The 23,823-nt window shown below is 36.5% G+C and overlaps 1 protein-coding gene across 1 annotated transcript in view; it reads left to right on the forward strand.

Moving 5' to 3' along the window:
• ARAP2 (ArfGAP with RhoGAP domain, ankyrin repeat and PH domain 2) overlaps positions 1–18,388 on the forward strand; it is a 271,525-nt gene extending 253,137 nt beyond the window's left edge. The window contains exons 47-52 of the mRNA XM_071432570.1: positions 829–968; positions 5,442–5,524; positions 6,918–6,953; positions 7,434–7,497; positions 12,090–12,221; positions 15,217–18,388. Coding sequence (XP_071288671.1) covers positions 829–968; positions 5,442–5,524; positions 6,918–6,953; positions 7,434–7,497; positions 12,090–12,221; positions 15,217–15,567 — 806 coding nt within the window. The 3' untranslated portion in view covers positions 15,568–18,388. The remainder of the gene's footprint in view (positions 1–828; positions 969–5,441; positions 5,525–6,917; positions 6,954–7,433; positions 7,498–12,089; positions 12,222–15,216) is intronic.
• Positions 18,389–23,823: the final 5,435 nt, after the last annotated feature.

A 23,823-nucleotide genomic window follows, 5' to 3' on the forward strand; every position in this document is an offset into this window, starting at 1 on the left:
GGAAAAATATATGGATACTGAGCAGAATAGGAAACCTGAGAATACCTAGAAGTAGTGATGCAGTAGTTTTTATGTACTAGTAATACTTCTTTGCATTATTTTATTTAGGATTTTAAATTGCTAAGAATGCACTGAAAAATCTGGTATTTAACACTGAAAGCCTTTGATCGCTCTGGTACTTTTCTTTTTAAATAAAAACTTTCTCAGTGCAAAGTTAAATGCTCTGTAAAGCTCACTGCCAAGTTACTGTTTGGGTTTGTGTGGGAAGTGGTATTTTGTTTGAGTTTCTAATTAATTTTGCCAAATATATGTGGGTTTGTGTGTATTTTAACATAAACAAAAAAATCCAGACAGATTAATGACAAAATCTGATATTTATTGAAATGTTTTGCCTCTCAAGCACAGAGATTAAAAGTATCCATGTCATACTCTTGGTTTTAACTACCTGTTATATGCTGAAAACATTCTTTGAATTAAAGTTTGTTGGTAGATTCTTTGCATGTTATCATACAAGTGAAACAGAGAAGACTTTTTTCCCGCCAGTAATTAAAATAATAATGGTGTGCATATTTAAAAATGCCTTCCTTATGAATTTAGAATACATTAATATGAAACATGTATTGAAATGTAATATATAGTGTATGTATATGTGTGTGTATTTATATAATATAATTAATGCAATTATTTTTATATATATATATATAGCATAATACCAAATCAATTTTACCAATGTAATTTTAGATTTTGATATGCAGTAATACTTAAAAACTAGGAGCTTCCACTGTTGTAAAATCCTCTAACAAAATGCTTTATTTTTTTTCTTGGTAGAGAAAAATGAGAAAGGTACTGTGAAAGCAGGCAATCTGAAGTGCAAGGAAGAGCCATCAAAACTACTGTCTGGAAACAAATTTCAAGACCGTTACTTTGTGTTACGGGAAGGAAACTTGCTTCTCTATAAGGACATGAAGGTACAGCAGACAAACTTTGCATTAAGCTTTCTTTTTGTTTGAAAAAGAAAAGATCAACAAACAGATCAACATTTCTCATATGAAATGGCAGCTTCTAGAATCTGCGTTGACGTCTAAGATTTTTGTCTTGCTGTTTCACAGGTGTCTTAGTAGAAGGAGTTTCTGTGGGTTCATCATTTAGCTATTGTAGTTATGCATTACTATAGGCTTAAAAAATTAAAAAGAGAACAATTTTTGGGTGCTTTGTGCTGACATTAAGTTATTTGAAAACCTGCTGTAGAAAGCTGCAGCAGAAGTAATATGGAACTTAAAGGAGTATATGCCATTTTTTTCTTGGTATTTCACACAAAGCCCTTAAAAATTCAAACAGGGTTCTTATGCATATATGTCTCATGATAGAAGAGATTATAGGAAACAATAACTCTCAATACACTAGGAAAATATTTCCCTGCTTCCCAACAACATTTTTTAGATATATTCTCTGTCCTCTAAAAACTAGTATGGATAATTAGGTTACATATACCTCAGAATTCCATAGAAGTGAATTTAGTAATGATTAATAGCAGGAAGGGTTCAGTTTTAAATATTTCATGGGAGTTTTCTTAAAACATTGGGTTTGAGTGTATGCAGCTTGTATTTTAGTATAAAGCCAAATAATATTAATAAAGAACTATGTTTTAGTTCCAAGTATTTCTGGTTAAAAAAAAAAAAAAAAATCAAAGTTTTAAGTGCTTTTATTTTTGCTGACTGCTGTTTTTTTCCCATCCAAAAAATACAGCTGTATATTGCTGACCTTCCTAAAGTACTTTTTTTAAGACATATCCCTTACTCACGTAAGCTAATGCACTGTGTCTTCTTGTGGAGCTGTGGATACAATCTTAATTAGAATGACCCCAGAATGTCACAAATAGTGTCTTACAATTTAGTGCTAAAACTCAAATTGGCACGTATGTGAGAATAAATTAATATGCCCATAAAACCTTAATTAGTATCTTGGAAAGAATTTATGACAGGATTGTTTTACCACTTGATAATCTCCTCTTTTAAGCCATTCTAATTTATAAAAAATTTAATTCCCCCAACTCAGGAGGCACTTTGAACACTTATTTTTAAATTATTTTTTTTAATGCAAATGGCAATACCATTCTGATCAAATAGTATGAGTTTGTTTTACATTTTTTGAGAGATATTAATCTACCATGAATAATCTTGGTTTCATTTTAGTCATATTTAGGAATGAATAGTAGGAACGCTTGACATTGCAGATGGAAAATTGTAGTTAATAAGGCCACATGTACTAATTAATTTTTAAATTCTCATTAATAGCAAGTTAAATTTGTATATGCAGGTGGAGATACATTCTGTTCAGTGTTTCTCTTGTTCAAGAGCAATTATCAAAAACATTGAAAGTTTCCATGAGTGCTGTATGCTAAATTGCTATATTGTGCTAATTGACTGAAATAATTTACCCCTTTAATGTTCTGTTGCTAAGAGATAAGCTCACAGACAAAGAAATGGCTCCCTCAAGGTGCATTATTGTGAGAAGTATGCAGTTGTTTAAGTGAATAGTATGTTCTGCAGGGGTATTTTTTCATCCTGGCAGTACCCTTCTTTTGAGCAGGAAGTTACACAAGAATACCAACCATAAAACTGTTATGTGTTTTGTTGTTTTTTAAGTTCTCTTAAGTGCCTCTTTTTTCCCACACTGGAGTGTTAGAAATTGAAAGCTGCAGAATGGGAAATTGAGAATCCAGGGACAGTAAACAGTAGGGAGTAGCTTTGTGTACTGGGATTATAAGATTTGTTGTTTGGTGCAGTTTTTTCTATATTGAAAGCTAAAACACTTGACCTAAAAGTACTAAAGGAATGTTTTTGTGTTGTGTTAAATATTTTTCTCTGTAATAGTGTGCATCTATTATTTCCTTTCAGCACTTCATCTTCCAGTAACATTCAGTTCTCATACCTTTGGGTCTGTGTCTTCTGTAGATTGACTAGAGGTAGTTTGTTCAAGAAGGAGCAAGCAAGGAACCTCAGGAGATCCTTGTCCAGCTTCCTGTGCACAGCAGGGATAGCAGCTGAGGTCAGGACATGAGTGACCTCATGTCACTGAGGCTTTAATCTGTTAGAGTCTTCGAAAACCCTGAGGACAGATAGCACAATGTTTCTGGGCAGTCTGTTGCAGTACCTGACTGTCCTCATGGGGGAAAGTTTGTCTGTCCTTAGATGCAGTCTTCTCACAATACAAAATGCCTCACTCAGTCTGCTTTGAAATTTCCCTGTAGGTGCTGGGGGGCTGCTGTTAGTTCAGCCTCTCCTACAGGGCAAGTGCTCCAGCCCCGAGATGGCCTGGTGGGCCCCTGCTGAACCCTCTCCAGATTACCGATTCACTTTTTTGTCTCAAGGATCCAAAAGATGCAGTCACATGAGTAATAAGGAAAGGAGGATAATCACTGTCCTCCACCTCCTCACTGTGCTTCTGCTAGCTCAAGAATGCGAGACCACCTTTGCTGTTAGGATACTCTGCTGGTTTGTGCCCAGCTTGGCACCTACCAGCATGCTCTGGTCCCTATCAGCAGAACTGTCTCTCACTCTCTGTTATTCAAAGATTTTTTTCCCTCACCTGTGCAAGAGTTTGAGTACATCATTGTTAAATTTAATGAGATTCCTGTTGTTCCATTTCTTTGTCCTGTGTAGGTTCCTCTAAAAGTCCCAATACTGGTGTTCTCCAGAAACCAGGTGGATTCCTTCTGTCTCACTGGGCTGCCCTTCCTGAAGATATAAGGAGGAAAAAAGCCCTGCTCTCCCCATCCCCTGTCCCATAAAAGTCAGGATATGTTATCCAGAGACTTCTTGTTGTTCAAAGACATAACTTGCTTTTTTTTTTCATCCTGATTTAGTGGCCCCAGTGGCCTAATGGATGAAGCACTGTCTAAACCAGGGATTGTGGGTTTGAATCAGTCAGTCAGCTTCACCAAGGGCAAGTCCTGCCTGACCAACTTGGTGGCCTTCTATGATAAAATGACTATGTCAGTGGACAAGGCAAGAGTTGCAGGTGCCATTTATCTGAAATGCTATAAGGCCTTTGACATGGTCCCTTTACAATATTTTTTCTAAATTGGAGAGGGATAGAATTGATGGAGTGGACTGTTAGATGGATAAGAAAGTGGTTGGATGGACATCAGTGACACGTGGTGTCCTTCAGAGGTCTTTGCTGGGATTAGTGCTACTTAATATATTCATTAGTGACACAGAAAAGGGGATTGAGTGCATCTTCAGCAGATGACACCAAGCTAGGGGCATGGTTGATACACCTGGGGAACAGGAGGCCATCTAGAAGGGCCTGGACAAGCATGAAAAGTAAGCCCATGGGAATCTCAGCAGGTTTAACATGATCAAGTGCAAGGTGTTGCACCTTGTTTGGGTCAACTCATTATATCAGCCCAGTCTGGGGGATGAGCAAATCCAGAGCAGCCCTGCCAAGGAGGATTTGGTGATGCTCATGGGTGAGAGGCTGGACATGACCCAGCCATGAGCACTCCCAGCCCAGAGAGCCAAAGGTGTCCTGGGCTGCATCCAGAGCCCCGTGGGCAGCAGGGGAGGGAGGGGATTCTGCCCCTCTGCTCTGCTCTGCTCTGGTGAGAGCCCACCTGCAGGGCTGCAGCCAGCTCTGGGGGCCCAGCACAGGAAGGACATGGACCTGTTAGAGGAGGGCCACCAAGCTGATTAGAGGGATGGAGCACCTTGTCTGTTAAGGAAGGCTGAGACAACTGCCTATGGTCAGCCTGGAAAAGAGACCTACTTGTGACCTGAAAGGAGGCTAGAAGAAAGATGGAAACAGATATTTTAGAAGAGTGTAATGCAGAAGAACAACAGGAATGCCTTCAAACTGAGAGTAGGTTTAGACTGAGTATTAGGAAAAATTCTTTACTGTGAGGGTGGTGAGGCACTGGAACAGGTTACCCAGAAAAGCTGGGGATGCCCTGTCACTGGAAGTGTTCAAGGTCAGGCTGGGTAGGGCTCAGAGCAACCTGGTTTAGTAAAAGATGTTCCTGTTCATGGAAGGGGGGTTGGAACTAGATAGTCTTTAAAGTCCCTTACAACCCAAACCATTCTCTGATTTGAAGAAAATTTTCACCATTCCATAGAAGAGGTTATTTAACAGAGAGCAATCCCATTTCCCATCTTCCTGTCTCTTGAAGAGTTTGTGTTCATATATAGCACTGCATCTTCATTATTCTGATTGTGTTACAGTTTTGTGATTTCATGTGAACCTTAAGTTCTTAATCAGTCTGCTTCCCGTAAAAGTGACTGGTACACTTCGTTAATGGCAAAGAAAGAGATAAAATATTTTCATGATTTGCTAGAAAAGAGGGGTGCACTTCATGAAAGAAACTGAACTGTGTAATCAGTCATGTGGCATCTTCTCTGTGGCACATTCCTGATACAATAATTAGAATCTTACTTTATTTGCAGGCTAGCAAACCTGAAAAAGTGTTGCCTGTCAGTTCTCTGAAGCTTTATCTTGGAGTGAAAAAGAAAATGAAGCCACCAACAAAGTAAGAATGGAAAAGAAAATAAACACAGTGTAAAAAGTATTGTAGTATCATCAATAAAGGGTAGCATAGAACATTGTGGAACAAGGAAAAGTCAAGAAGCCTATAGCAGTATACTGAATTAAATTATCCCCTGTAATATTATTTGTCCTTTTCCTATATTTGTTTTCATGTTCCATGTTAACTAATCTGTGCTAGTAAATTACTTTATTGATTGGCTCTTTGTAATCTGAAGTGCATTTGTTATCTCTTGTGGATATGGTCGCTCCTGGCTCACTTAGTTTTGTGCTGTATGTCCTGCATGTCATTGGTGGACACACTTTCCTTGCACCAAGTAAAAAGAGAGAAGAGAAAACCAGTTAGTCATGGCCCTTACCGGCAGTTCCTGTTGTTCAGCAGAGGATTTTCCTTTTTCAGGATCTTTGTTATTTTGATGTTTCTGCTAGCTGAAGACTACAGTGCCCTTTACAAACATCAGTGACAATCTCTCAGGAAAAGAGCATTGGGAAATGACACCTGTTTTTCTCAGATGTTTCCAGTTCTTGTTCGGTCAAAGCTTTGAGATACTGAGACAATGCACATAGGATCTTATCCCAGAGGGAGTCTAGGTTGGCTGTTGCCTTTAAACAGATCTGCTTGAACTTTTCCTTTACAGTTGGCAAATCAAAACACCCCAAAAAAGTCTGTGAATTTCAAAGCTTGGCCATGTTAAAGAAAGCATTGGTGGGTTTGTGGGTTTTTTTGCATGTTTTTTTTTTTTTTTTTAATTCAAGTGCAGAATGAGTAGGAGATTAGTTCAAAATAGGAGTAAAAAGATAATGTAAATGTGTCTTTGCAGGTTTTTTTTACCTTGAGGTTTATTTTTAGTCTACTTGCAAGTGAAGAGTTTACCAAGTCTCTTATAGATCTCCAGAAGTGTCTGTTTGTTTCACCTTAGAGGCTTCATTGTGCACCCATTCCTTTTTCATTTTCCTAGTAATTATTAAATCCCTATAAAATCATGTGATTCATTTTGTTTATAGTACAAGCATAGCTCTTTTCTCTCTGTGACTTCCACACTGTAGTGGACTCTTTACCTGACAGTTTTATTTCCAGCTCCTTGAAAAAAGCACAGCCACAGGAAAAATGTGGCAACTAGTCAGCTGTCCCCTGCAGTGCTTTGCTATAACCCTTTGTCTAAAACAGAAAGTTCATTAACTGTGAATCAATTGTAAGAAAATTAGCAAAAATTCATCCTCAAACCCAGAACTTTACTCTGGATTTGCACTACACGTTTAGACTTCGCAACTTTTTTTTTTCCAAATTAAGAGGACTATATAAAGGTAATTAATCTCTGCTGTTTGAGGAATATGTCCCTGTTTATGGAACTAATTTTTGAAAATCTTCTTTCTTTCAGCTGGGGACTTGCAGTATTTTCTGAAAAACACCAGTGGTAGGTAAACATGAAATGCATACTTGGTTTAACTGACTAATATTTGTTGAAATATTGAATTGCAGAATAAGAGTGTTTGGAAACTAATGGGCATTATTTTGCTTTCATGTCAAATTTTATTTTTGTTTTTTTTAAGTAAAGAAACTTTCTTAGTTGGTATGTTTGGTTCATGTTTTGGGTTTAGGTGTCTGGCTTCCTTCTGTGACCAGAGAGCAAACAATAGTCATAACGTTAGAATGATAGATTTTAATCCTGTACACATACTTAAAATGAAGCACAGGCATTGTCATCAAAGTAGGTAAAGTGATAATTTGAAGTATTTATATATGCCTATTTTTTCTGGGAGTGTTAATAATAAATATAGATAGCATGAATGAATTTAAGCACTATTTGATGTAGTTTAGAAGCCTATTCTTTAATATGTTTAACTGTAACTGGCATCTCCATTGCTTTTAATATTAATTGTGTATTGTGTTCTAGGTATATATGTTGTGATGGACAAGATGTGCAGATGGAGTGGATGATCAGCATTTTTATGGCGCAGGTACTAATCTGATCAGAAAATGTAACTTATTCTGCTGTTACAAAAATCCCATTAAATATGTATGTGTTATAGATAAGGTTCAGTGCCAAAGTTTCTGGAATACTTCATGTAATAAAAGTGCCAAAAGATGTGTCTTAGTCCATGAAGACTATGAGTGCTCTGAGAGTAATAACATTAGATTCTGACATCAACTCTCCATCCCACCCCACTGTGTTGTAGAGAAGCTTGGTAAAGAAGGACAATTATTTTCTTTCCAGAAAGCTCTAGTGGGTGGAATTTTGGCCATTGACCTAAAGGGTGTGTCTGTGTGCCACAATACCCAAGTGCTATTTCTCTGCTCACTAGTTTGGATGCTGCTAAAGTAGTGATGAAAGAGGGGTGTAATGTTTAAAAGCATAGTGTTGTGAACTAGCCCAGTTGAAGAGCTTTGCTAATATGGCTTTTTTCTCTGGTGTCCAGGTTTGTTTTGTTAACACTGACAATTCATTGTGTTGGGTAGGTTTTATCCTAAATTAAGTACTCTTCTGCTTGATATGAGATTGTAAGAAGGGTGTATGTTTGAGTGGCATACAACACATCCTTGGAAATGGAGTTTAATGTTTGCATTGGAGAAGTGGAAGTAAGCGAGATGGGAAGAATTTAGCCTGACAGGAGAGTGGAACACAGTTTAAGGTTTTAACAGGATTTTGTGTCTGTGTCAGATTTTTCTTTTTCCCATGATGTTCAAGGAGCTTTGCAGGATATCACTGTGAATAAACATTGCTAGATTTATGATTACCTGCGAGCTTTGTGTTGCATAAAGTAGGCTGAGCACAAGACTGTTGAAATACAGACTTAGTGACTTCCTAAAACAGAATCTGACTTTCATATATAGTAGTGCTAGAAGTATAATGCATGCCTTGAAAGTAAGACTTACAAATTCTTGTCTTATTCAGCTCTCTTAACTGAAATGACAATTGTTGTTTCTATGGAAACAGCTGGCATGCATCTCATGGGCATAACATGAGCAGTGTCACAGCAAATAGGCTCAGAGGTTATTGATATAGGAAACTTAGAAGTAACTCATGCAAGGTTGGTAACTGTTGAAGTCCTTTTGACATAAAATCACAATGAAGGACAGTCTTACGATTCTGCTCAGGCAGATGTACAATATTCCTTTGACAATATAGATAAAAAACTGGGAGCCATTGCTCACTGTCCAGGATAAATTTTCCTAACATAAAAAAAAATAAAATCATTTCATGTACATTAAAAAAAAGCTATGAATTCATAATGTTAATTTTAAAACTTTATTATAATGAATGAACAGTGCAATGAATTAGCAGTACTACATTGAAAGGGTTTTTTTGGTTTGGCTTGATTTTTGTGAAAACTGTTGGGGTTTTTTTACAAGTGTTCTGGACATCATTAAAGTTGTCAGTCCATAGACTACATGAGAAATTACGTGCTAATGATGCAGATGCAGATTTAGTATGTTGTTCTTACTGCAATCTACTACTTCATTACAGAGAAAATTTCCTTAAGAATGCAATGCCTCATTTTAGTAAAATTTGCTGTAAGATCTCTAAAAAGTCTTTTATCATACAGCAGCAGACAATTATTACCACATTATCCCATTTCTAAACCAGAAAACTGTAAATGTCAACTGAGATTATTTCGAGTTAGAATTTTCAAGTTGAGACCATCTTTAGGGAAGTCAGCTTGTTATTTAACTGTATATGTTGTCACGGTATTTGAACACACGTTAGAGAAACGGCAGGCATCACATCGTCTTTGTGAGTGGAATAAGTTAGACTAGAAATTGAAAAATACTATAAAATTGGTTTTGAAGTGTTAAGACATTGACATTTAATGATCTTGTGCAATTAAGAGGGACATAAACCAATATTACTGCGTTCCTCAGTGCTTGAGCAGACTCAAGTTTTATTAGTAATTAATATCAGTAAGATAGCAGTACTATTACTGTTTTTTTCCTGGTGTCTGATGTTTATTCCTGTAGTATAAATAGTGCAGAGTATATGAATAGCAAAGTGTATGTACTGCTGTAATCTAGGTACAAGAGTACTTTGATACAGGCCATCAAGTTAACCCACAGGTTATTAATCTTCCATTTCAAACTGGTACATACTAAGTGTTTGAAGTAGGACCAATGTTTCTTTCAGTTCTATGCAAAACCATCCTGAAAAGCATGATTCTTGAATTCTATAATAGTTCTGTACAAAATCTCTTAAGAGTATGCGTAGCATTAAGTTGGAAGTAATTAATTTGTATGAAGATGTACACAATAGTTTTCTTCCAGTTCCCTTGTCTTTGATCAGCTGGAGGCACATTATACTACCATGAGGTGCAGTTGAACAGAGGGGTCAAAACTATGAATAAATACATTTTTTATGTGGCCTAATATGTTGCTAGTATTTCTGATATACTTTCTCAGTTCTATTTTAAGAAATGTTACAGGCACAAAAGGGAAATCAGGCTGCTTAGCTGACAGGGATGGTTTCCTTAGGTTTGCTGGAATTTAAGGCAGATAGTTTTTTCAGAAGCTGATTAAAGTTTCTCCATCACTTTCTGGATTGTGTTTGTTTGTTTTATCTTGATCCACAATAAACTGATTTTGGTTGGCAAGAGCTGCTCTTTCAGATAATAATTTCTCATTTCATTGAAAGAAAATGTTCTTAATGGAGAGAACTCTTCACTGGAGAGAACTCATCTCAGACTTTTGCATCACTCTGGTCACATCATGTGTGAGAATTTTTTACTCCATCAAGATATGAGTCTATAAAATACTTTTTCTAAATTTGTAACCAAGGCTTTCAATTTCTGGTCAGCCATCATGAGTCAGTAATCAGTGATTCTGATGGGTTTTAATGGTAGTCCTCTTTTTACTTGCAGACCGTGTGCAAGTATGATCATAGCTCCACAACTGTTTTTTTAATTACAGTCTTCAAGAGACTTGCTTCATGGATTTGCAGTCCTGGCTTGCCAGTTTCCTTCAAAGTCTTGCTGATTTAGCTGTAGGCCTTGGATATTCTCTTTGGTTCACAGAATCTCATGTTGATGATTTTTTCAGTAAAATCATTTTGAAATACCTTGTCCTCAAATCTGTCTTTCTGGTTTTTATTAGCATTACTTGAGGACTGTGTGCTCAAATTTGAAATGTTAAGTAAGTAATACGTGTTTTTTTACTTCCCTTCTCTTCCCAGTCTTGTTTTTCACTCAGATTGAAACTTCACATTCTTCCCCAAAGCTGACCTATTTCAGTTGAGCTAAAGCAAAGATTACTGTTGAAACCAGATCTGCATATTTGTAGATTGGGTTTTGGATAACACATGTTGTCATCATATGTTAAGCAATTATTTTCCCTAAATTATTAATACAAATTTTCACAGAATCAATTTGTTTGGAAAGGACAGATTGAGATTATTGAGTCAAAGCTATGACCTAACACCACCTTGTCAACCAGACCATGGCACTGAGTGTCACATGTAGTCTTTTCTTAAACACCTCCAGGCATGCTGACTGGTGACATTCCAATGTCTAATCACCCTTTTTGGGAAGAAACTCTTCCTAATATCCAATGTCAACCTCCCCTGGTGCAGTTTAAGGCTATTTCCTCTCACCCTGTCGCTGGTTGCCTGGGAGAAGAAGCCCATTCCCACCTGGCTCCAGCCTCCTTTCAGGAATTGGAGGGACCGGTCAGTTCACCCTGAGCCTCCTTTTCTCCAGGCTGAGCACTCCCAGCTCCCTCAGCTGCTCCCCACAAGCCTGGGGCTCCAGACCCTTCCTCAGCTGCTCCCCACAAGCCTGGGGTTCCACACTCTTCCCCAGCTCCGTGTCCCTTCTCTGGACACGCTCCAGCCCCTCAATGTCGTTCTTGCAGTCAGGGGCCAGAACTAGCTTTGGGGTCAGGATTTGAGGTGTGGCCTCCCCAGTGCTGGGTACAAGGGAGCAATCACTGCCCTGCTCCTGCTGGCCACACTATTTCTGACGCAGGCCAGGATGCCATTGGCCTCCTTGGCCACCTGGGCACACACTGGCTCATTTCCAGCAGCTGTGGATCAGCACTCCCAGGTCCTTTTCCACTGGTCCAGATTCCAGCCCCTCTGCCCCAGCCTGTGGCACTGCCAGGGGTTGTTGTGACCCAAGTGCTGTACACTTTGGTCTTGAACCTCAACAAAGAAACACATTTTGAAATGCTTGCACAGTGAGGTAATTTTATCTTATTTCAGAAACTTTTGTTGGGACTCACGAAAGCATGCTTCTGTGGAATTTTGAAATTGTGAAACATGTCAAAATGTATGTTGTGTTTGACGATATTTTCTATTTTTTTGAGGATAATAATATTAAGGAAGGAGGATGTTTGATACATGACAATTACGTAGAGACATTTTGGTTCTTTTCACTCAACATTGTGCAGCACTTATGAAATATTAACATAATTTTAAGCATCAGAGTGTTTTTCCCTTTCTCCCACAGTAGGAAGGCATGGTATTGTGCAGTATATTGCTTTTTCCAAGGGAGTTTGCATACCAAAGAATCTTCTGTATTTATGGAATTTTACATGGAAAATAAGGAATCATTTTTTTCTTCAGCATGCAGATATATGGCCACCTGTTGGGAAAGCAAGAAAACAATCCATAACTAAAAGTCCAAAGATCAGAGGCTTACCACTAATTCCCATTCATCAGGAGAAGAACACTTGTAAAATCAGAGGGAATACAGAGGTAAGTGGGGTTTAAACTTGATGTAGAACTTTTAACCACAATGCTGTAATAAGTAGTCCAGTAATATTGAACTCCCTGGAGCTGGATAAATGCAGAATGTTCTTTTTATCAATGCCTCTTCCAATATTTTGTTATTAAAGGAACATTTAGGACAATTTAATGAAAAAAAACTATTGTAGTCTCAAGTTGCATAACCTCTCTGGCTGTTCAGTAAATCATAATGGACTTTTATTTGTGCTTGTTTTTTTCTTTTTTTTTGAGTGGAGATTGTTCATTAGGAGTAAATAAGACTTTTAGCTGGAAATATTATGCATTTTATTGCAGTATGGGTTTTATTTTTAATAAGATCCTTGAAAACTGTCCTGCATGCGTATCTTCAAATATTTTTTCCTCTGTCTAAAATAACTGCGTGGTTTTAGTGATCTACTCTGATCTACTCTGTGAATATAATGGAAAAGCTCAGATGGAACTAATGTTGATACATTTAAGTTGTACTATTATTATTCTCAAAGAAGAATGAGAAGCTTTAGTTACAACTCTTTGAATAGAGTAAGCTTTGTTACTACATTACATGCACTAGTGATGTATCTGAACCTTATCATTTTAGTTTGAGATTACTCTTCTGGTATCCACATAGAGATACTGATGCCTGTGGGGAGAACTTGAGATGAAGCAGTGGAGGCACTGTTCTACTTGGGAATAGTAGTGGTAACTAGCCTGACTGCAGCAGTGAATTACTGTTGAAGCAACAGTTATTGTTGAGCTTGGTCCTTCAACTGCAGTACTATCATTTCTTGCACATTTTAAAACATATTGAAGGGAGGGGTTAATATGGGATGTGTTATCACCACTAACAGAGATGGTGGTTCAGGTACAGAATGGTAAAGTTGGCTATTTCCATAGGAAGCCAAAAGCAAAAGGGAGGCATAGTGCTTTATGTAAAAGACAACTCAATCTTGTGTTACACTTTGTTCCAGAAAGAATTTCTGCTCTGCCTAACTACAAGAGTATAAAGCCATGTGAATATAAGTATTTTGTAATTTGTTTATAAATTTTTTTATAAATTTGTCTTTTTTAACCTCTCAGAAAGTACTTTTGCAATTTTTAATAAGTTCTTTCTGATGCTTGTATTTTCAAACTTCTTTGATGAAAGTAATCAGGTTAACACAATACATAATGAAAAATAAAAACTAATGCTTTTTCACATGGAAAGCTAAAACTGCAATGAACAGTAAAATACTGGTAGAAAGTGATATGATATGGTTTATTAAGAAGATATATAACTGAACTGTGGAGTCAGTTTTATTAAGAAGAAATATAACTCTCCAGTGGAGTCAGTTCAAAAAAATGTACCATTGGGAGACCATGCCTTCAATCTTTCCATGAATTTGAGTACTCTTCCAAGAATATCTCAGTTTTAAAGCATTAGAAAGTAATACCAGGAACAAGCATTTTCTGAAATATTCTGGTTTATGGAAAATGAAAGTCTATTTACAGATCAGTGTGTAAACTTGTAGTAGAAATGTCATCAATTTATACAGGCAGGAAAAGAGACTGAAAGTTTTCCAAACAGTGAAAAAAGTGATATCTGAGAGAGAAAGATGACTGAGGGGGAGAAAAACCCAAACCACTATAAGCTCAAAGATACCCAAAAACTGAGTTTAATATTAATATTTTTTGCTAAAATGTCTATATTGAATGTCTGATTTTTCCTCATCGTTGGAAGCAGTTTTATTGAGGGTTAGCTAGACAAATGTGTAATACCAGGTTTGAAAGGCTCAATAACTAAGAGTCCTAATAACAAATAGAACCAAAACATTTTGGTTATTTCTATACCACTTGTTGCACATGTGGACAGTGCATTTGAAATATGCATATTTCTCATATAGAATTATTTAATTGAAATAGAAATATATTGCTGTGTATCTGCAGTAAGTATTTGATTTTATTTCAAAATACAAGAAGGCTGAGGAATGAGGAAAAACCTTTTCTTTCAAGCATGATCAAATAGCATACTGACTTAGAATAGGTCATACAAGAAAGGCCCAAACCATTCTATAATTCTGTGTATCTAAACTAGCTCCTCCCTAGTGTTTGAGTAGTTTTTAATGTTTGTTTTAACATTTAGGAGGTATTAAGATTCCCAGGAAGAAGTTGCTCATATGCTGTGGATGGATAACTCCATAAAAAATGCAGTCAAACTGAACAAGTTCCTCACAAGAAATACACAAAGACCCAAAGTCTCTCTCAGCTTTCTTCACCTTCTGGTTGTCAAGAAAGATGGCACACATGAAAAAAAGTATTCCAGGACCTAATTTTCCTTTAGAACTACCAGGGTTTTTCAGAAAAGGAATGTTCTACCTACTGCTGCACCACCTGAGTAGCCAGAATACACTAAAGCAAATTTAGATGCAGCATCTGGTTTACCTTTAATTTTCTGCAGCTTAAGGACTTGAAAACAGCCCACCAATGTGAATTGAAAAAGAAGCCAGTCTTTATAACGTATCAGTTAGTATTTAACAGCTGCTGAAAGTTTTTATGTGATTGTTGAAAATTATCTCTCATATATTGATGTTGCTCAGTCATTATATTATCAAAACTGTAATATACACAGTTGTATTAATTCCACCATACAATTCTAGGTCTTTAAGAGTGTAGGGATCTGCTGTAAAATGCTGAAACCTAGTCTACTGTGGTAGAATGAAAAATCAAATTGTGATTAGGTGAAAATAAATCTTCATGTCTTCATTGGCATGGTGCATGATTTATGTAAATTTCAGAAGTATAGCTAATTGAGAATTCGCTCTCTAAAAATGATTACTAAATAATAATATGACAATTGTGGTAATTTAAAACTAACTTTGCTGTCTCAGCTCTTGAGTAAATTTTTTTTTTTTTCTTTAAAACTTATGTGAAACTAATGAGCAAAAATTGCAATCTAAACATTTGTTAATATGGTGTGAATGAACTTATTTCTCTTTGCTTGTTTGGTAAGAATATAGAACTACAAGCTGGAAAATCAAGATTTGGTGAACATCATGATAATGAATTTCTGGAAGAAAGAAAAAACTTGAAAGAAAAAGCATCTATTGTGGCACAGTGTTTGGAAAGAAAGGAGGAGAAAGGGCGAAATCATGCTAAAACACATCAAACCTTGATTTCTGAGGATGATGCAGGCTCAGGGATGACTGAATTACGCCAAATACCACATAAGACACTGAGGAAAAATAAAAAAAAAACAAACAAAACTACTTTGGAACTAGATAGTAAATTGCCATCAGATGTGATTCAGGAACTAAATACAGTGCTGCAGAAGAACAGAGCACTTCATGAAACCTCCAGCTGATTTCCTGAGCCTGAAGTGTAATACTTGTATGTATATTCTTGTGTTATATATGTATATATATATTTGTGTGTGTATTTTCTGTTCAAAATAGTCTGCTTTGATGTGTCTAGTTTGTACAGTGCAGAGAAAATAAGGAAATACAATTTGTTTATATGCAGCTATTGATTTTGTATATGTGTATACCCCATGTTATAATTGACGACTGAACTGGGAGAACTGATTATGTAAATCTCCTGAAGTTTGGAAGTTTTTCTGTGCATGAAAATAGACAAAAATCTGGTGTCCTTGCACTCAAGGACACCAGATTTTTGTCTATTTTGTTGTTGTTTGTTTCAGATTTTGTTTGATACAAGGATTCTAAGGACTGTCAAAAGCTTTTGCTGTTTATACACTGTACCAATTTGTAAATACTGGGGAGGTATTTTAAAAGACAAGATATACTCTGAAATTTGTACTATGAATTGGCCTGCAATATTTTTAATTGTCTAACACTATAAAATTAGTAACATCGGATTTTAAATTGATTTTTTTGTTGGTTTTTTTTGTTTGATTTTCTTAATTAGTGGTTTTGTTTTTAAGGAGAAAATTAGTATTTGTTTCCACAGAATTGTCCTCTGACAAGGCATCATGTGAAGAAATGAAAAGAGAGAGAAATGTAATAGATGAGACAATGTATTAATTCTTGTATTTTGAAACTGTCTCTAGGGTGTACATCTGATTATTACATCTAAGTAATGAGACTATTGAGGAGGACAAAAAAAAGTCTTCAAAGCAACGTCTGATGGGTACGTGAATTGGAAGAATTGCACTATCTCAGTGGGCTGAAGTACTTTTCTAAAGAGGCCTTGCTCAGCTCCGGGTGACAAAGGCAGGCTTTTCTATTGCTCTTTGGATAGAGCTTGCTTGATGCTAACAAAGTTGCTGACCTCCCAAAAATATTTAGTATTTAAATGAGATATTAATTCCTTTAAGAAAAAGTGGTGCCCACAAAAACAAATCAGAACGGTACCAACACGCCAAGTGTTAAGGAGGGCCAAATCCTAAACAGAGGAAGAGATTTACCCCTCTCTTTACTGTAAGGACAAAGGTAATAATATTCTTTTTGCAGGGACTAGCAAATGCTTGCCCTACAACTTTACCACTGCTCTTCTGAGGGCTGGTCCCAGGGTTGAGAGTGCAGCCTTGCTTGCTGCCTTCTGCGTATGTAGGTAGCAGTCCCTGAAGATAGTGATGTAGCACAGCACAGCTACTTTGATTTTTAGCCCCAGATTTCCTTAAATTTAAAATTCAGCATTGCTTTTCAAAACAAAACCTATTCAAGGAATGAAATTATTTTCAGTTGTTTTGTAGATTTTATCTTCACTTATCCCTTGAGACCGCTGATTTGACTTTGTTCCTTAGCACCTGGATGGGCAGAAGGCACTGCTGTGCTGAGGCTGTTTTCAGGTGTTGTAGATGCTGTCTGGTTAAGCAGCAGGACCGACAGACCTGAGCTCTCATGAGCTCACGAGGCACTTTGCTTCAAGGGAGGCATTAATAAGGGCATCTGCTTGGTTTTCTGCTGTCCCTTTTGTGGTCTGACTAGTCAGACTGCCACAGATTTTCACCAGCCTTTTAAGAACTTACTGATGCCTTTAGTGTTTGATTGGAATTGGCCAGATCTCTTAGAGTAGGAGAGAGCAAGCACAGAAGCAGTATGCTCACTTACTCCCTCTTCTAATTTTGGTAGTCACAGGTGCCCTAACATTTCTCACATCATTTATTTCTATTCCTGATTACATTGAGCAGCTTAATTGGAAAAATAATTTGTTTGATTGAAGAAATTATACAAGTGACTCAAATAATGTATCTGGCAACTCTGCTAGGAAGCACAGAGAAAATGAGACCAAACTTAAATATTTTATAGTAGTATTTATTACTCTGGAATGTAGCACTGACAAAGCAAGTCTAGTCTTTCAGGCTTTGCACCTACCTTATTTGACCAGTTGTTAAAACTGAAACCAGTTTGTAGATTTTAATTTTCCCAGTGCACTATTGACTGTTTTGCTACCTTCACTTTGTAATTGAACCTCTTCTAATCATTGAGGCGCTGCCTCAAATACGCATATCTACCTGAACTAAATTTTATTGATTAAAGCTGGTGTTTAATGTTAATAAACACATTCTTATATGCTGATTTGAATTGGGGACTAATGTCAGCAGGAGAAATTGCTTTATTTTCTGTCAGGCTGGACTTGAATGTACTATTTACAGTTGTACTTTTATTTGCAGATATTTCTCAGTATTGAGTTATGGTTCTTATATTGTTTATCTTTTTATTGGGACCTTAAGGATGACATTCACTTCACTGCTGAAATGATGCTTCATGCATCATTTAAGCCACTACACTAATGGGATAAATGGGGCAGTGGAAGGGTTTGTGCATTGGAGTGAATATATCCACAAAGAAAATGGTTTGTGTATTTTTATTGGTTCTAAGGACTACAGAAACATTTGTTCTATTTCAAAACCATGTCACAGGTAAAATATCTGTGTAACTGCTGCTAACAGGCCATAAAAATCAAGAAGATGTTTAATAAAATGTGGTTAAATTTGGCATTGTATTGGCATTCATACACAACACATTTATGCACATTCACAGAGGCACACTGAATGATGACAGTGTTGCAAGTAAAGATTATTTGGGGAAGTCGAAATTAAATTTTAAATTAATTATTTTAAATGAGTATCAAAGTGTTGAACAAAACATCCGACACATTATTGTTGCACTACACATTTCAGACTGATCTAAGACCTGCAGAATAAATGTGGTTTGTTGCAATATCTTAGTGGCTGCTGATCTTTTGTTGTTCCTGTGCCATGTTGAGAACTGGTAAAGTGTAATTTTCAGAGAATTGTAATTGAATAAATGCTATTTCTCAGAACTAGGTGATGGATTTTTTCAGAAAAAAAAAGCAGTAAGAATGTTTAAAAAAATAATCTGTCTGCCCATATGAAAGCTGTTGAATAACCTGGTAAGAGCTTACTTTCTCATCTGCAAAATGAAGTTAAATGGGAGACTGGTATTTTATGTATGGGCCTGCCTATAACAGTTAGAAGACTAAGATTAGTATCTTAATAAATCTTTTTAAATCTCAGGTTCATCATTGCCTTGTTAAACTTCTATAATCATGATAGGTAGGTGTAAAGTTGACATGTAGCCATTGTTTTTGTTGTTAACGTAATGCCTGTGTTCTGTTTGTGCGTGGGTTTTTTCACATTTATTAGGATGGGTGAGGGAAGCAAGTGAAAACTCAAGAAGAAATATGAACTAGATTCTTCATTTTCTTTTTCTTTACTGAGCTGGATATTGTCTGCTATTTTAGAATTTTTCTTCAAAACAGATCTCTTTCTGAGGTACTATTTTGGGATGCCAGTTCAAAAGAGCAGTTTTACTAATAGATTTTGTGCCTCAGCAGAGACTGCCTTAGTGCGGGATCAGTTTCACCAGCTGGGATCTACAGTGTATTCATGCAGACTTTGCCTTTACGGTGTTACTGGGGTTGAGATGCAATTTTTGCATTAAAAGGTTTTGCAAATGTTATCCGAGAATCTGTCCAGTGGGGAAAGGATATCCCCAAAGATTTCTTTAGATAATGGGGAAGGCTTGGCCATATCACTGATTTTTGTTTCTTCCTTGGGAAGAGCTCTGGGCTGTTCTGCCTAAGGCGAGTTGTTAGGATGCCTCCAGCTCTGTCTGCCAGAGGCACCCCTGGGGTGCCTTTTGCTGTCATGTATTGGGGTAGTTTTGGACTGCTCTGGAGATGCAGGGTTTGTCTTAGAGTAAAAGTTACAGGAATTTTATCACACTGCAATGATTTTTTTCTCCCCTGATACAGTGCTGACACAGTTTGTGTTCCTATGAGTGCTGCCAGGTTTCCACCCTCTCCACAGTTCAAATTCCAGATTAAGAAGTCTAAGAAAAAATTTACATGCTCTGCTGGGGATGGGGTTGGTACCTGTAGGAGTAAGGAAGTAAGGGGTGCATCTCTCACTAGCTGTGACACTTTGTCATAGGCTACCCTGTTATGTCACCTCTCTGATTTTTATATCCTGTTTTCCAGTGCAGTCTGTTTATATCCTGTTTTCTGCAGTCTGCAGAGGGAGAGTCAGCTATCTGATTTTACTTGAATTTGAACTAGAACAGCTTCAGTTCTGCTGGAGTCCAAATGGAAACAAACAAAAAAGTACTGACTTGAGTCCCTTTTTGGAGCATAGAATGCTCTAAAATATTATTTTGATTTGGACTACTTGAAAGGAAATTTTTGGATTCAGTAAGTTACATTGGGACTGAACTGTATAGAAACAGACTACCCTGATAGATGGATTGAGTGTATTCCAAGTGGAATTGTTTGCAAGAATATGTACTAACTTGCCAAACCGAGCAAGATGTGGCAAGATTGCCTTTGGAAGAGTAAGGATTCTCCAATACAGTATTCCTGCTTCCGAACTGCTGGAGAGATTCTCTGTGCTGTTAAAAAATGATGTATTTGTCAAACTCACTGTTTCTTGAGATTAGACTGTTCTATGTAGAAAGGCAGAAAACCTTGCAAAATTTTTTCAGTGGTTCACAGTCAGTTTGGAGATTACACTGCTTTACTTGTGGCTCTGCTGAAAACGGGATCCATCTGCAGCTCAGTTAAGGGGAAAACTAATCCTGCTCTTTTTTTTTAGCTCTTACCACTGCACCTTAATGGTTTAACCTTAAAGTTATTGTCTTTGCTGAAATTCCTTTGAGAATATTCCTATTATGCTTTGCCACTCATTTTTTGGTACAAATTCATTATGATCTGTTGTACTGATGAGGAAGGAGGATGTGTATGTTAATGCCAAACAGACAACTGTATCTTCCTGCTTACCTGTACTTTCACTGCAGTCCAGAATTTTGCTTAGTCTACCTGACCTTACTTGAGCCCTGCCTCTTTTTGCTCTAGACCCTGTTCTGCATCTTAGACTCCGGAATATTCTAATCTTTAAGGTATCTTATATACACTCTCCCACTCTAGTCTAATGTCTGGTTCAAACTCTAGCCATTTCTGGTTAGATCCCATGGCATCTCTGAATATCTTTTTTGCCTCTGTTTGCAGACAGTATGTGCATTACGGTCAAGACCATCATGCCAAGGTTGCCTTAACCTTTTTTTTAGGTTCTGTTAGAGCTGTTCTCAGTGCCACCAAAAAGAAAAGGATTTCGCTGAAGTAACTGAGAGAGAAAGAGATTTAGATGTTGGCTAATAGGTATTCCAAAGTTCTGTGACCCATTCCTATAAATGCCTCTGAAAATCTTCTACATTTGTATTCCTCAGCCAATCAGAAAGCAAACTAAAGCAAATGTACTCTGCCTTTTTAAATTATTTCAGTTCAGTTCCTTAATGATGCTATAATAATTGCTTGTGCCTGGTAATAACACAGTTTCTTGCAAGTTATACCTTTGGCTACATAAAGTGTTTTCTTTCAGAATTTAATTAACATTGGTTTGTCCAGTACTGCAGAGAGTTTAAGAACTAATAGGTTGAGGTTTGCTCTATTTATGAGTTTTATTACATTGTTTTCTCCCCATCCACATTTAAAATATGTTTCATTTAAAAGCAAATAATTTCTTTGTGTTTGACTATATTGGCTTTATATATCTATTTAAATTACAGCATGATTGAAATTTCATTTCTTCAAAGAGATTGTAGCCATTAGCCTTTAGTTTATTGTGTCCAGCACTTACATTTGCTTTCAGATTGCCTCTTTTTCCCACTGTTTACTCATTCATCCTACATATTGGGAATGTTAAAGCTCATTAGATGATAAATATTTTAAACTGCATATGACAATTCTGTGGTCTTCCCAGGCTGTTACAGGTAGAACATTTTTCACATGAGAATCCTTATAAGCTTTCCTTCCAGAGGAAATCAGGTTTTGTGAGAGATTACAGAACTTTGATGTAGGAGAATGTGTCTTTGAGTCTTGGTTAAATCACTGAGTAGAACAGGAGTACACTTTGTCCATAATGTGGAGACAGTAGGATTGGTTCCCTTTCCATCACTTCTTGATCTCATATAGTGCAGTTTGGCCAGGTAAATGAGTTTTGAAAATGTTTGCATAGGATCTGTTCTAAGAACTAGAACACAGAAAACCAAATATGAAGCATCTCTAAAATAGCAATAAATCTAACCATTAGTTTCAGAAAGTTTCTGGGTTTACTCAATAAAAAGCAAATGCATTTTCACTGTTTTTTTTTCCTTCTAGATTTTAGAGAAAAGTTCTCACTAGCTTGAACTTTCTATGAATTTTCAGTATTAGTAACCAAGTCTAATTTAGAAAGTGTATTTTTCAAAACATAAATCTTGATACAAAAAAGGCACTAGAGGTAATTTTTTTAAATGACCTTGTATAAAGGTTTGCTTTCTTTTATGCTAGCTGTATCATAGCAGCATTAACTTGTTTAGTTCTCTCTGAATAGTATTTCTGGGATAAATGCATATCATGTGATGATTATTGATCTTTTTTAATGTCAGTCATGAAAAAAATTCAAAAATTTTCCACCTATGACTGAACTAATAAAAAATGCAAGTTTACATTATTTACCATTTACTCTTGGGGTTTGTAAAAATAACCTGACAGTATTTCATAAAATATTGCTATTGAGATTCAACAGCCCTGAGTGTGTTGTTTACTTAAATAATGCAACCTTGATTGGTTATGGACATTTACAAGAAATTAGTTACAGAAAATCTGATATTTCTGCAGTTTGTGGTTAATTTATCTCCAGTTGAGTCTCTTTCAGCCATCTCCTCTTTCTCCAGACTTCTTGGGTTTCAAGAAAAGATACTAGCTTAGACTTCAGAAATTCATCTTGAAGATTCTATTACAAAAAAACGCCACAGACAACCTACAACAAATAACCTTCCTCTTTAGCGTGTTTGCAAAAGCTTCCTTTATTGAATTATTTTTGAGAGCCATTTAACAAAACAGAGGGAGGACACCCATACTGAAATTCAAATCAGTTTTCTGGTAGATGGATGCTATTTGCCTTAAAATAATTCTTTTTCCATCAGGTGGGTTATGGTGATCAAGCTAATATTTCAAAGTACTTGACTTGAGGTCAGAATTCAATGGGAAGATGCTGCACCTGTGTCTTGCTGAGGACCTCAAAGGTGAATGTTGTCTACGTGGTTTCATCAAATTTTTATTTCAGTTATTGTAGATATTCTGAGGCAGTTCAAGGTAGTAGAATTTAGGACGTTCTATAATTCTCTTCCAGCCTGTGGACACTGTAGTTCTGTAAAGAACACAGTGGTTTTCCACTTTTGAGCGAGTTCTGTGGCCTGTACCTGAGACTTGCACTCCTGAGCCATATCAAAAGCATACCTTATTAGTAAGTAGGTTTTCTTTCAGTTTGTGGGTTTATTGTCACTCTGGACTTTTTGAGCACGACTAATGAAGTCTATAGCCAAATAGATAGTTATCTTTTTGTGGAACTAACCTAATTTCTTTTTTTTTAAATATATTCTGGAATGAGCAGCCATGTTTTAAATGGAAAAAGTGTTTTGTCCAGATTTTTGTGCAGATTTTCATTAACTATAACAGTGTTGAAATCTCCTTTTGAATTTTTGTGCAGATTTTCATTAACTATAACAGTGTTGAAATCTCCTTAAATAGAACCTCCATCCTCACAGATACTGGAGGTTTGATGTGATTTGGTTTTTTTGGCAAAGCAAGCATGTCATACAGCCAGATATTGGATCTCTGGTAGACATAACCTGGTATGTTAGAAGGTGTGTAACAAACCAAAAAATGTTAAATCATGCCATGTGTTACCTGTTGGTAACCTTTTTTTGATGATGCTCTTACATCACTTTGGTTTTCATACTAAAACTCATTTTACTTAAAAAGTGATTCAAAGATTTTTTACAAATCAACTAGCATTATGCATTCAAGTTTTACTTTCAAATTTTTGTTTGGGCTTTTTAAGCAGGTACAGCAATCATTTTTTTTTCCTGATTGCACTAAGCAAAGGCAATGAATAGATAAGAAATGTTGTTGTATATACCTTATTTCACCCTAACACCTCCATTTCAAAACCTTTAATTGTTTTTTTTAATTGTTAAATAAAGAGTGGTCCATTTTTTTTTCTGGCTCCTTGTTATTACAAAGAGAATCTTTATCCTGGCCAGCTGTCAGCTGTTTGGAGATGAAGAATAAGTAGTAAAAACTAAAGACAGGTCTG

This window comes from Agelaius tricolor, unplaced genomic scaffold (assembly GCF_023055355.1).
Source record: "Agelaius tricolor isolate 1412-34295 unplaced genomic scaffold, bAgeTri1.0.p SCAF_8, whole genome shotgun sequence".
Lineage (NCBI taxonomy): Eukaryota > Metazoa > Chordata > Aves > Passeriformes > Icteridae > Agelaius > Agelaius tricolor.